Here is a 14,420-nt window from a genome sequence, read left to right as displayed (position 1 = left end):
TAAGAGACAGCAGCGCTCAGATGGAGGGAGACAGGCACTCTCCCGCCAGGCCGCCTCCCTTCCCCTGAATTCAACCTTGCAGGCACTTGAGGGGGAAGAGAGCAGCCTGTGGAGAAGCCGCACCACACCGCAGCCATGGCCGGGTGGGCAGGACTCGCCAGCCGGGAGGCCGTGATGTGCACTGTGCGTACCAGAGCCTAGCTACCCCTGCTGGGGGCAGCAGGACAGGGAGAGCTGGTGATGCCACCGAGGTGGCTGAGGATGTGAGCGAGCTTGGCATGGTCGGCAGCCAGCCAGTGGGCAGCCCTATGAGCGGAGCGTGGGACCTCCACCGGCCGGGGGCTCCGCCTCTGCCCGTCGTCCCCATCTGACCTGGACCGGGCAGCCAGGAGGGGGTGGCTGTACCTGCCCCCCTGGGGAGCTCTCACAGGCAAGGGGAGACTATGAGTGAAGAGAATGGTCGCGGGATTCCTGGGTGGCTCAGCGGTTGAGCATCCGCCTTTGGCCCAGGTCGTGACCCTGGGGTCCTGGGATCGAGTCCTGCACCAGGCTCCCTGCATGGAGCCTGGTTCTCCCTCTGCCTGTGTCTCTACCTCTCTGAGTCTCTCATGAATAAATAAATAAATATAATCTTTAAAAGAGAGAGAGAGAATGGTTGGCAGGAGTCCAAGATTATGATGACATCCACGGACCCACTCATACGTGTGTTCCTTGTCCTGCTGCAAGATGGACGGTGCGAACCCCGTCCTGGGGCCGGCACAGCACTGAAGATCGTACCAAGACCCAAGACCGTTCCTCTCTCCACAAGGTGGATTTCTGAGCAGACGCAAGAACAACCAAGGGCACAGTCAGCTAACCTCTTCCTTAGTTTGGAGGAAAAGGACCCCTATTGAAAATGAAGCGCCACCGCCGTAAGTGCAAGCTCTTAACACTGACATTTTTGTAGAATTTCTCCAGTGCAGGCCCGGGGGTAGTGGTAGCCAGCCTCATCCTGAGCCAGGTAGGGTCTGTGTCTCGTTTCTCTGAAGATCAATTGGCATTTCTGAAAAAAAAAAAAAAAAAAAAAAAAGTCTTTCGGGAGGAGGGGCAGCTGATCCTGTGTAAGGGGCCAGGTGACAGAAGGTTCTATAGCTTTGCTTAACTGGCCACTTGAGCTTCGCAGGCACCCACTGCATTCTCACTTTAGGAAGAGAGAGACACGGGCACATGACAGGGGCCAAGGGAACAAAGCAAACTGCTTGGAGAGGCTTTGTGGGAGCCTCTGGCTGCTGGTGAAAACAAGAGTCGACGCGTCCTGGTGAGCAGGAATTAGACGCAGGGGCATCGGAATCTTCGTGCCGGCCGCTACCTGGGAGCTGCTGCACCTGAAGGACACAGGCGTGGCAGGAGACGTCATAGGTGTGCAGTCGAGAAATCCCGATCAGCAATTCCGGGTTGGATTGTTACAGCAGACGATGGTGCCGTTTACCCCTAACTGACCAAACTCTGCATTATCTCCATCGCAATAGCGTTCATTTCTGGAGTGATGGGCAGTTCACCAAGTGAGCTCAATTATTTTTTTTTAAGATTTTATTTATTTATTCATGAGAGACATACACAGAGAGGCAGAGACACAGGCAGAGGGAGAATCAGGCAAAGGGAGAAGCTGGCTCCATGCAAGGAGCTCAATGTGGGACTCGATCCCGGGACTCCAGGATCACGCCCTGAGTCAAAGGCAGACACTCAACCACTGAGCCACCCAGGCGTCCTGTGAGCTCAATTATACCATATTTCATTTGATCTCCGAAACCCCGTAGAAAGAGCTTGGGTCTGGGGTCTGCCTCTTTCTAGCCTAGTGGCTTCGAGCACACAGTCAGCTCTTAAAGCTGCAGTGTTTTGCCTCCAATGGGAAAATACGTGGCTGGTACCTGGTATTTATTAGGTGCTCAACAAATAGTAGTTCTCTTCTATGAGGAATAATAATGAATAGGAATATTATCTTGGATTTCTTTCTTTTAAAAAAAACTCATGACATTATGTAAGCGATTCAGATTATTAATTGATTCCCTTTGGGGTAGCATTATTTTAGTTTTTGAAGGACCTCTCGTTTGTGTAAAGTTGAGCTGATTGCTTTAGGGACGCCTTATTAGTGAATGGCAGTTGTCTCACTTCCTGTATGATGACCTGGAGTTAGTTGTTCAGATTCTCTGAATTTCGTTGTCTTTATTGTGCAGTGGGGGTGACGTGTATGAATTACCCTGAGGATTTAAAAGGAAGCAGTGACTGTTACACTGGAGCCACATGCTCAGCATAGAAAGTGTTCAGTGGCCCTTCCCTTCCCATTCTCTCCCTCCTCCCTTCATGACCTGGTCCCTAAAAATGTGGTCCCATATTGTGAATAGAGCATGACAGTCAGCCACCCACATTTAACCCAAAGCAAGCACTATTCTACTAGAAACCGGTAAACAACCATCCTGTCTGGATGGCAGGTCCACGTCATGATTAGCAGTAATACCCTTATGTCCCCACATTAAACAATTGATGAAGAGATGCTTCTTAGCAACTTCTTGGATGTTTTCAAATATAATGGAGCACTTACAGTTACAGGTAAGTCGCTGTGAAATTCAATTTACACTAATATGCCCAGAAACAGGAAGGCGTAGAGTGAGGAATGCATGGTGTTTATTTTATTCTCCTACGTCTCTATCAAGAATGACTAAACTGGGTCAGGGAGCAGAGCTCATAAAAACTTCCTTCCACACTTCAGCTGATCCTGAAAGGAACAAATTCCAAACTTCAGAACCAGTGGTTTATGACTAATCCTGAATAAATCACTAGCTTTTCTCCCAGGGCTTCATGATTTTCCAGCCAACATGAAGGGTTTTAATATGGAGAGAGAGAACGAATGAGATGTTAAAAAATGACAAAAGGATCCTGGTAAAAGAAATAACAGTCTGTTTGAGCTTTGTCATTAAGAGCGTTTTCAGACTCTGATTTGGGATTCCGAATGTGTGTGATCTGACCTTTCCCTTCTGGAAAGTGGAGGCAGCAAGCACACTGCTGGCAAGAAGTGGGTGGGGTCCTGCCACACATCCCCACCCAGGTAGCAGCCTGGGTCCTCACTTAAGGATACTGTTTGCCTCTGAACCTCCAGAAGGTCTACATCGTGGCTAGCATCCGCTGTGGTGCTGTGGTGAGGGGTGGGGTCCCATGTCACCCTGGCAACCCAAGCCCCTCCCCTACAGCGCCTAATGTCTGTATTTGTCTTCGTATTGGCCTCTAGAGGTACACATTTTTAGTAACACTGATAAATCACATTTGAATAGTACTTTATGTTAAAAATGTGATTTCTCACAGTTTGGTCTGATGCATGGAACATCTATTCTGAAGAGGCAAGATAGTAACATAATTAAGCTAATCAGTGAGTTAGATCATTTACATGAGTTTATGCAGCTAGTAATTGTTGGGTCTGGTCTCACCTGATCTTTCGATGCAAAGGTTAGGTTTCTTTTTATCGAGGGATGAAAAGTCCCACAAAACCCACAATATTGGAATATGCATTCTATTATACAAACATTTTTATGGAAAAGAAGGAAGAAGGAAAGATGGAAGGAAGGAAAGAAAGGGAGGGAGGGAGGGAGAAAGGAAGGAAGAACAAAAGACAGAAGGACTGACTAGTCTTTTCAGGCAAAGTAAGCTACATAAGGTCTCAGTGGACTCAGCCATGAATTTGATTGATTATTTCTCTGTCTTGGTAGAGAGACACGTAGGACGCCTGGTTGCAGGAAGCAGCAGCTGTGTTGCTGCCTCGGAGGAAAGCTGCCCAGGAAGGCCACGGCTCCCTGCCTCAGCTCACATTAGTGGAGGCTGAATGTGAGGGTGCTGATTAGGAAGTGCTGGTAGATGGAGCAGGGCAGAGGATGAGATATTTATGCAAATGTGGAAAAGTTCAAGAAATATACAACTGAAACCTCCCCTGTCCTCTTCTGATGGAGAATAGCACCATATACAGATGAACAGAGAGGGCTCATGTTCCCGAATGGACCATGAGCATGCAGAGAGGTAGAAGGGGATGATGGAGGAGGGACAGAGGAGTTCAGCAAGCCCCGAGGGTCACGGTGTTGGGAATCTGCATTCCACTGGACTGACCTCTCCATACCTTCATTCATACAAAATCTACATTCAGGTCCCACTGATAACACTTGGATAACTTTGAGAAAATTTTTTAAAGATCTCACTAAGCTTTAGTTTCTTCATCTATAAATAAGAATAGTAGTACTGACTCAGAGAATCCCATCAAGATTAGATCAAATAATGGAGTCAATCTCCCTGTAAAATATCTAATGCACAACAGAGATTCATAACGTGTCACTGCCCATGTGTGTAGTTGTGTGTGTATGTACTTGGTGTCTATTAATTATTTTTAAGGTATGTATTTATGATTACACATGCTTTATAAAAATTTTCTGACTCATAAGATCCCTCATTTAAAAAAACACTCTACAACTCTGCAATTTCCAGTCGTGTGTCCTTGAAAACTGTCTTGACATCTCCGCATATAATTATTCTCATCTGTAAAATATGGGAAAGGAAATAATTAGGGTGATCAACACATGTCATTTGCCTGGAACTTTTCTGCTTTTAGTACTGTAAATCCTATGTTGCAGGAAACACCTCAGTTCCAGGTAAACCAGGACAATGGTGACTTTAGAAGTAATATCTACTTGTGGGGCTGATGCAGGGATAAAATAAAGCAATATATGTAAAACATCTATTCTGCAGCATATTTAATAAACAGTAACTATCAGCATTACTACAGATGTTAAGAGTCTTTAGGGGTCATTTCAAGATCTTGAGGAAGGTCATTCCTTTCAATTTAGTTGCATTTCCAAACAGTCTTATAAAAACCACCTAAGTCATTCATTCAAAAAATATTTATTGAACAGCTGTGCCAGACGTGATGGTATGTGCAAAGCACCTCAATGAATAAGACTGGCAACAAAGCTTACATGTTTTTTTTTGGAAGAGGCAGGCAATTATGCAACCGTCTGGTATGGGAGGTTCCACTTGAGAAAAGGTGATCAATAGAGGCTTCATAGAGGAGCTAAGGTTTAAAGAATAAGCCAGAACCAGCCAGGTGAAGAGCTCGGAGAAAGACCAGCAGAATGGATCTGAGTCAAGGAATGTATGGCTTGTGGTGTTTCAGGAGGAAAGACCTCAAGGAAAGAGTTTTCATGCTCCATGACCAACTCCTCTCTGTTCAGTCTAGATGAAAGAAAGAAGATCCTAGATCAAGCATATTTTGCCATAGCCTGACTCCATTGCCTAACAACTAAATTTTCCCCTAGACTTTGCCCTGGTCCACAGTGGCCAGTGTGCAAAGATGGATTAGTCCAGAAATGAACATCTGTTTGATTGTATCTTTAAGAGCTTTTTTTTTTTTTTAGGATGTTATTTATTCATGAGGCACACACAGAGGCAAAGACATAGGCAGAGGGAGAAGCAGGGTCCCTGCAGGGAATCCAATGAGAGACTCAATCCCAGGACCCCAGGATCATGACCTGAGCCAAAGGCAGATGCTCAACCACTGAGGCACCCAAGCTTTCCATCTTTAAGAGCTTCTTCATCTAGATTGAACATTTATGCACCAGGCTATTAAAATATACCTGAGAGTCTCTGTGTGAGGTCAGAAACCAGGAAAGGTCAAGGTATTCCAGATTGGTCCTTTTGGTTCTATAAGGACAGAAGTCCCAGGGCCTTAGCAGTGAAGGAGCCCTTGTTGTGAAAACCACCCTGAGTTGCCATGGGCATCTCAGATCTTCATTACAGAGAGGAGGCAGGAGGAGAAGTGCCAGTGGCAGTAAAGGAAGCCATCTGGGATACATAGATCTGCATGTGTCATGCAGAGTAACCTGGTCCAAGCAGCTTATGTGCATTCCCAGCCCCACAGGACTGTGCAATGCTTAATAAAGCATCTTAATTTGGATTTAATAGGATATCTACTGTGTGCTAAAAACAGCAAATTGCTATTTATTAATGACATAATTATTAAAACTTAACACCTGGGCAGTGGAAGCTAAACCAAGAGTGAAGAAGTTCCCTGGAATACTGTTTCAATAATTATCTTATTTAATTATTTACACTTTTGAATTAGAATTCAATAAGAGCCAGATTAAACCTTAACATAATGTGTTAAATGTGGAACTGTATTCAGAGTGTGGCTCATTGGGCTCCTGCCTTCCTTCCCAAACAGAACCTACTCACTTCTTGGTCTTCCTGTGTCCATATGGGTGTGTCTTCTAGATCCAGAACTCAAAGTCAGCAGAGATGTCACATACATGTATGCGGAAACAAGCGAATGGCCTTTTGAAAGGACCTATGGACTCTTAACACAACTCATTTACCTTTGTGGCTTCGGTTCTCACTCCTCTACTGTTTACTTTCAAACTATGTTCTGGGACCTTGCCCCAGAGCTTTGATGGTATCACTGTGACTCCTGAAAGGATAGATCTGCCTGTATGTCCTTGATAATCTCACCATCAGAATGTCTAAGACAGAAACAAACTCATCAAAATAATGTCCTCCCCAAAGGAAGGTCTTCATATAGCATCCTGGGGTCTACTAGCTCAGCCATCCAGCTGCCGCTGAACAAAATGACCTTCACATTTGACTCTTTGTTTCTAGTTTCTCTATCCTGGCAATCATCAATCACCTGCACATTTTGGTGGGCATTTCTCTCAAATCCATTCTTTTCTTTCCATCCTTATAGAGCCAGCAATCTATGCTTGAGTATCACTCTAATATAGATGAATTTATTTGACTTTAATTTCTGTCTATTCCCTTCCCTCTGGCACATTGTTACCAGATTATTTTGCTTAAAGTACATTTAAAATTATGGCATCTTTTTTCTTTAAAAAATTCCAAATGCTTGCCATTGGCTATAGGATAGACTGAAAATTAAGACCTAGTCATTGAGGTTATTCCATGCTTTGGCTTTATCTTATCTCATTGATCTTGTATCCCATTCTTCCTTGAGTCAGTTAAAATTTATCAACCATCCATTCTGTATTGACACTACATATGTGTGTTTGCCAAGCGCACACAATATTACAACTCACTTATTGAGCACTTTACATTGCTAGGAGCTCCTTTAAGTCCATTTTATAAACTTATTCCTTAAGTCCTCAGAAGAATCCTGTGAGGTACATGGAATTATCACTTCATTGCATAGATGGGGAAGTCAGGCACAGAGAGGTGAAGTGATCTGGCTAAGGCTGTCTGGTTTGAACACGGTTGAGCCAGGATCTCAACCACAACTCTCTACTGTCTTTTGTAGTAAGTCAACTTTGCATCTTCATACAGTTCATGGATTTCTGTATTCCTGTCCCACACAAAGCAGCTTCATTTTCTCAGGCTTTGTGACTGTTTTTTTTTTTTCATTGGTTGGTATTCAAAATAGACTTGAGAGCCAAGGCAAAGCCACTCTGACACTCCTACTTACTATGATCCTCCCTCTTTCTAACTTACAGAGCTTAATGTTTATACCACTCATTTGACATTCAACCACACACAATTTGGGGACAGATTTTACTTTATTTTTCAACTTTCTGGGATGTTTGTATGCACTGCTTCCCCAAACAGCAAAGGAGGGCCAACAAAATTTATTTCTGCATGTCATTCATGTATCTACAACACAGTTGTGTATACAGGAAGTGTTCATTGAATGTTTGTTGAATGATGTTTGGCCCAGCCTCCTTTAGCAGCTATTTGCCCATTACCAATTATGCCTGGCTACAAAAAACTCCTAATAATAGTACTATTTCTGTATTGTCTCCTTTGCCTACAATATCTTCCTACTTCTCTCCAGATTGACTTTTACTTATTTTCTTGAGCTTAGTCAGGTGTCACACATCCAAAAAGTCTCCCATGACTTCCATATCTAGGCTGGCTTAAGTATCTATCCTCTGTCTTCCCTCAGCATCATATCTATTCCTCTATATCACCAGACATTAAGGGGGTATACTTCTGTTTTTACATTTATTGACTGCAAACTCCTTGAGGACAATGGCTGTGTCTTTTTTAGCATCAAGGTCTTTAAGATTTTATTTATTTATTCATTCATTCATTCATTCATTCATTCATGAAAGACATGGAGAGAGAGGTAGAGAGACAGATGGAGAAACAGGCTCCCCATAGGGAGCCTGACATGGAACCCAATCCCCAGACCCAGACCACACCCTGAGCTAAAGGAAGAAGCCCAACTGCTGGGCTACCCAGGCATGCCTTTAGCATTAAGTTCTTAGTGTTAAGCACAATGCTAGTAGATGGAAGTGATCAATGAATATTGATGAAGGAAGGAAGGAAAACAATACTAGTATGTTTATAAGAGCCTGCATAATGAGAAGAGGTAAGATGCAGAATGTATCTATGGAAATAACAGAAATATATAAATAGCCCTGCCTTAATTGGCCAGAACATTTTTATGAACATGAATTAGCTAGGGCCACAGTGTATTCTTATCAGCTCAATTTAATTTTAAATACAGTATGCTAGCAGTTGCCACCTAGAAAATTATACTTTTACTCTTTTAGCATCTTAGGTATTGTGCTAATGTAGTTCTGATCATTGGCATTGCACCTCTGGTCAAACCATCTCAGCTCGATGCCATGAATAGTCTGCCTTTCAAACTCATCTGGGGCCATTTGCCACCTTTGAGTTGCACTCCTGTGCAGCATTGAAAGAACAGCAAGCATTTCTTCAACTTCTACTTCATAAGTGGGACACTTTCCAATTGTTAGCGGAGGGAGACAATTCTAGATGATTCTTCCAAGCATGAGGTGTGATTGTCTCATTTAATATACTTACTGTGCTGACAGCTCTGGCCCAAAACACCTTCTATTCTACTTGGGGACTGTCCATTGTTCTCTAGTGTATGATTAGCAGATTAGCTATCATGTAAGAAGCCAGGAAAATGAACTCCCAGTAAGCCCTTCCAAAGCAAAAGTAATTCATTACCCAGCCTGATTTCCACTTAAAATGTACTTTAAGCACACTTCCAACTACAAACCTTAAATCACCCTGTGTTCACAAAGTCCATCATTTTTTATTTTATTGCATGGCGTTGGCATGACATAATCCCTTGCAGAGCATCTCAGAGTGCTTTACAGATCAATAAATTACTTACCTGCACAGTTGAAGCAACGTCTGCAAGGCCAGCACGGTCATTATGCAAGCAGCCTGTCCTCCAGGAAGCAAGCAGAGCTCTGTGGGTGCCAACAATGGGCGGGAGCAAGGGCCAGGCAAATGTATGCATTGGGGGAGTGGTGGTGCAAGAAATTACTGTTCCAGTTAAAACTGTGAATAAAATACATCAAATTTAAATGATTTTAAGACTAAGAGCATTCAGAAATTTGGATCCTTCAGATAGTCAGCAAATCAAGTGTTCAGTCATTTACTCATCAATTATATTTCTGTCCCAGAAGATTCAATCTAGCTTTTAAATCAGTACAAGCATAAAATGCAATATTATTTCTTTGAAGTCCTGGATCATAGAACCAGTGGTCACTCCCCAGCCCTCACCACATTGACTCTCCTGCCAAATAGTTGTGAGACTATTTGTGCAAACACACACACACACACACACACACACACACTGCCTTATTTTCTGAAGCTTGAGGTGGATTTAAATCCAAAAATGATTAACTGGTGTTTACTTTATGCAAGACATCTTATTCAAGACAGCAGAAAATAAAAAGAAGAGTAAAGCTCTTGCTCTGTAGCTTGTATTCAGATAATTTATAACAGAGAAGAAAGGTGAGATCGGGCTAACATAGGCAAGTTTATTTTAAATGCCTTGGAGGAGGCTATGGAATCCCCAAGAAAGAGAAGTCACATCTTTTGGGAGATATCTGGAAGATCTTATGGAAGGGATGGTGACTCAACTGGACCTTGAACAATTCCAATAGGTATACATTGGGAGGAGGTTGGGGAGAAGAATCTACATGACCAAAATCATCAGCAAAGGCATGGGGATTAGGATCCAAAAGTGCAACACATGCTTATTAATGAGTGTTCCCAGTTGTCTGATGTGGGGAAAGGGGTGGAAGACAATATGCAAGAAAGGAGGAAGGAACACGGGCTAGAAAAAGATACTGGCATGATACCCCCTTTACATGGAGAAGAAAATCCAGCACAATTAAAAGTGAATGATTAATGGTTCAAGTAGAAGAAAGGCCAGCATGGAAATTTCCAATCAATCTGATTTCCACGTGATGGCCATCATCTGGCCTTGGGACAAGGAATAAGGTAAACATTTAGGTTTCCTAGGATCTCCAGCTGACCAGACAGCATTATGTATTAGGTGGATGATGTGCCTGGAATTGCATACCCTGATGGCCTAGAAAGGGGCTTATTCAAGGGAAGGACCTAATATGAGAACCTCAAGGGACCTGGATAGAGGGGACACTTGTAAAGAACTAAGGTGTCAAAACTAGTGTCTGTGAGACTGAACTGATATGTGTTAGTGATCCAGTCCTGATGTTGTATGAACATGTAGCAGGTTGGAAAGGTGATTTCCTTGCATATCATTTGTTGGGCTTTTGCTGTGGTTGTAAATATGAGTATGTCATGGTTCAGTCTGTCAAAACGTTCTTGGTTAGTGGATGAGAGATGCTAAGTAAATAACCAAAATATAGTAGGATAAGTGCCAAGAATTGGAGTCTGGGGGCACAATAAATGGTACCCTTTATTTTTTCTAAAGATTTTATTTATTCATAAGAGACACAGAGAGAGAGGCAGAGACACAGGCAGAAGGAGAAGCCGGCTCCCTGCAGAGAGCCCGATGGGGGACTCAATCCCAGGACCCTAGGATCACGCCCTGAGCCGAAGGCAGATGCTCAACCACTGAGCCACCCAGGTGCCCCAACACCCTTACTTTGCAAACCAATTGGCAGATAAGACAAACAAACAGTCATACTTGAGCTAAATATCACTTTCACTGGTGGTAAAGATGGTTCTAGAGAATTAGGCTTAGATGTGCAGCAACAATGAGCTTCTAATTTGGAACCCTAGAATGAGACAGGTGCACACAGGCAAGTGCCGGCTATCCTGTGGGGTCTACAGATCCCCTCCGGATGCTGTCTCCATGAAGCATGTATGAGGAGGACCACAACAAAATATAGCTTCCTAAGGGAAGCCTGGTTCCAAAACAAAAGACTGAAGGAAGTTGGCATCCTGCTCCCAATTTTACCAATTAGAATGGGGGATTAATTTAGAGTACAGAAAGAAAAAAAGAACAAGTGGGTTATGTCTAATTGGAAATCCTCTGATTCCTCATCAGGTAACTGTAATGTACCCTGGGGGCACAAATGAGAAGCAGCAGTAACTTAGATTTGTGAAGGAAGGCAAAGAGGAATAGGGGTAGAGAAAGCTGCAACAACGTGGAATCTGATTTGTACCTTTAAGGATGACCAGAAGTTTTGGACATCCTAGGAAGGACATAAGGAACAGTGTAGATCTCAAATGCATGACGGCCAGGAAGGACATGGCGGGTTGGGATAATAGGGACAGTAAGGAGAGGGGGAATGACGGGGAAGGGTAGTAGAAACACAGATTACTGCTGGACTCTGATCGGCCTGGTACCCAGGGCTGAGAAGCTTGAGTATTTTCAGGTGGGCAATAGGGAGCACCTGGGGGTGTTTAGGCAGATATGATGCAACCAGAATCGCATTATAAAAAGAGGACTGACTGTGGTGTGGAGAATGACTCGTGGATGTGTGTCGGAGGTGGGTGGGGGTGAGAATGGAGAAGGAAGCGGGTGGAAGCTAGGGGAACAGTTCTTGCAGTATTGCAGTGGAATCCATTCCCACTCAGACTCCCTGACTCTGTGTTTGAATGGGAGGAAATAGAAGCTAAATTCGAGGTAAGATATTTCTTTCATGCTTAAGGTAATTTCTCTAATTTCTCATCATTTATTCCTACAGTCCCGATATTTCAGCCCCTGGGTTGTTCTGCAAACTATCATTGTAAGACAACAAAGACATATTTCAATGAGATTTTTATTTCCCTTCTGTTTTGTTTCCACAGTATCTCCTAAAATTGTGGAGATTTCTTCAGATATCTCCATCAATGAAGGGAACAATATCAGCCTCACCTGCATAGCAACGGGTAGACCAGAGCCTACGGTTACCTGGAGACACATCTCCCCAAAAGGTAAGAGAGGAAATGGAAGAATTATTGGCCAGGGCTAGGAGGTCGTGGCACCGGTGGCTTTGCCCAAACAGTCCTACATTTGGGGTATCCTGATAACAATGTACCTGTGGCTGTGCAGAGAATTTCGGTGTCCTCTGCAAGACAGGAATATATCCTGTAAGACTGCAGAAATCAAATTTGGGGATCTCTCAAATCCCAGGGAAATGAATCCCAGTTGTTTCTGGGTGAAATGGTGGTAAGATGTTCTGGGTGAATTCGACTGATCCTCTTTACTGATGGAACAATCAGCATAGGTGGCATTGTTCAGGTGGTTGTCGTAAGATACTGAAAACACAAACACACCACGAGGCGTGAAAGCTTTGAATGGCCAGAGTCCTAAAATGAAAAAGTCTAAGTCTGCTTCTTCAGCACTGACAGATACCTGGCCCCTAGCCCATTAGTTGTTTTGTGGTTTTGTTGTTGTTTTACTCTGAGTAATCCTAGAAAACAAATATAGGGCAATGTGACTAAATTGCAATATTTGCTTTGGGTAAATGTCTAGATGTTTTGTAGACCAGACTAAGTGTTGTTTTGTGCTTTCATGGATTGAACGTTCAACCTTTAGAATTTAAGGGGAGATGCCATTTATCATTAAGCTAGCTTTTATCCAAGGTGCATTGAATTATTTCATTTGTTTTTAAATATGTACTGAGAAAAAAAAAAACAAAAAATAAAAATAAATAAATAAATATGTACTGAGTGCTTGTAATAGCCCAGGCACTCTTCCGAGCACTGAGGATGTGGCAATAAAGCAAAACATACAAGTTTCTTGTCTTCTTATGAGCTTACAGTCTCAGGAGACAAGTGACAAAAAACCATGAGTATACAGTATAAGAAGGGGGGACAAGAATGAGAAGATAGAGCAGGATACATTGACGAAGGACCAGAGGTTTGGTCAGGGAAGGCCTTTGAAAAGGTGACATTTGAACAGAGATGTGAATAAAGATGCCTCATTTCAGTGCTTATTGCTGGTTAATGTGAACTGTATTTAAATAAGTGTGTGCGTGTGAGTGTGCGTGTGCACGCGTGCACAACTGTGCAGCTGAGTACTGCACATTTAAGGAGTCTAAAGGAACCATAGTAGTGGATGTCTGCTTGGTGTTGCAGGTTGGGTGCCCAAAGAAGACCCTGAGTAACGCCATTGGGGTGCAAGAAGTTTATTTGAGGAGCTCTTGGGATCAGCTCCTGTGACAGGGAAGGGACAGAAGCAGGGTTTGGCTGAGGGAGAAGCTGAGCTGCTTGAAGACCCGTGGAGTGTCTCAGCTGACCCTATGGAGAGCTACCCTTACCCTTTAGCAGCGCTCTCTGTGGGGGTGAGAGATGGCCTCTTACACCAGCAGAGCATTCAGTCCCAGAATTTGGGCTGTCCCCTGAAGGATCATTACCCTGGGCCAGGTGACTTTAGGTGAGACAATCCTCATGAGCGGTGGCACCAGACTTCCGCCCCCCAGCAGCACATCTACCCACTGGGGCTGACACCCTCCCCTCTTGGAGGGGAGAGCATCGCAGTGTCCACCACACCAGGGCCTTTAAGTAAAATCCGTTCAGGACACTGGAGGGGCCCTGACACCTCACTCCCTCTCCCGGATAGTGACAGACTTGCCCTCCTACAGCTTCTCGGGGCGGGGGGGGGGGGCTGGAATTTGCAGTACATTTGGCCTGCAGCGGGGAGAAACTACCCCATGCCACCATTTCTGACGCTACCACCTGAGCAACGGGATGGGAGAGGGCCCTTGCAGGCTGCGATTCTCTCGGCTGGGTAGGGCCTTCCTGATGGACTGGCCCAGAATCTGGGAGGAGACTCCTGCTGCGCAGGAGAGCATCCTTGAGAGAACGTAGCCCTAGGACACCTCCGAAGGATGGGTGGTCGAAAGGGGCAGACGTCCCGAGTCCACGGTGCCCGCCCTTCATCACTGCTGAATGCGGAGTCCCCAGTGCTCCCGGCTGCCAGGGTGGTCTGTGCCTTCAGGGTCTGCGGATCATTCATCATCCTGGGTGGACTGGCTTTGCCTTCTGTCCAGAGGCACCGGGCCCCGCCCTCCTGCAGGCCTCCCTCTGGCCCCCCTTGGGTGTCTTCTCTTTCTCTTCTGGCTCTTCCACTCTTTGTCCTTTGCTGGGTCCCCTTTTCTCCTTCTCCTCTGTTGATCTTCTCCTTTGTCTTGCCCTTTCATGCTTTGTGTTTTTATTCTTTC

At 44.4% G+C, this 14,420-nt stretch overlaps 1 protein-coding gene across 7 annotated transcripts in view; it reads left to right on the top strand.

Moving 5' to 3' along the window:
• NTM (neurotrimin) overlaps nt 1–14,420 on the top strand; it is a 934,064-nt gene that overhangs the window by 811,610 nt on the left and 108,034 nt on the right. For all 7 annotated transcript variants that reach the window (XM_038535612.1, XM_038535616.1, XM_038535614.1 and 4 more), the window contains one exon: nt 12,064–12,189. In XM_038535612.1, coding sequence (XP_038391540.1) covers nt 12,064–12,189 — 126 coding nt within the window. The remainder of the gene's footprint in view (nt 1–12,063; nt 12,190–14,420) is intronic.

Source organism: Canis lupus, chromosome 5, assembly GCF_011100685.1.
Source record: "Canis lupus familiaris isolate Mischka breed German Shepherd chromosome 5, alternate assembly UU_Cfam_GSD_1.0, whole genome shotgun sequence".
Lineage (NCBI taxonomy): Eukaryota > Metazoa > Chordata > Mammalia > Carnivora > Canidae > Canis > Canis lupus.
The sequence above is the reverse complement of the archived record's forward strand: the minus strand, read 5'-3'. Positions and strand labels throughout refer to the sequence as shown.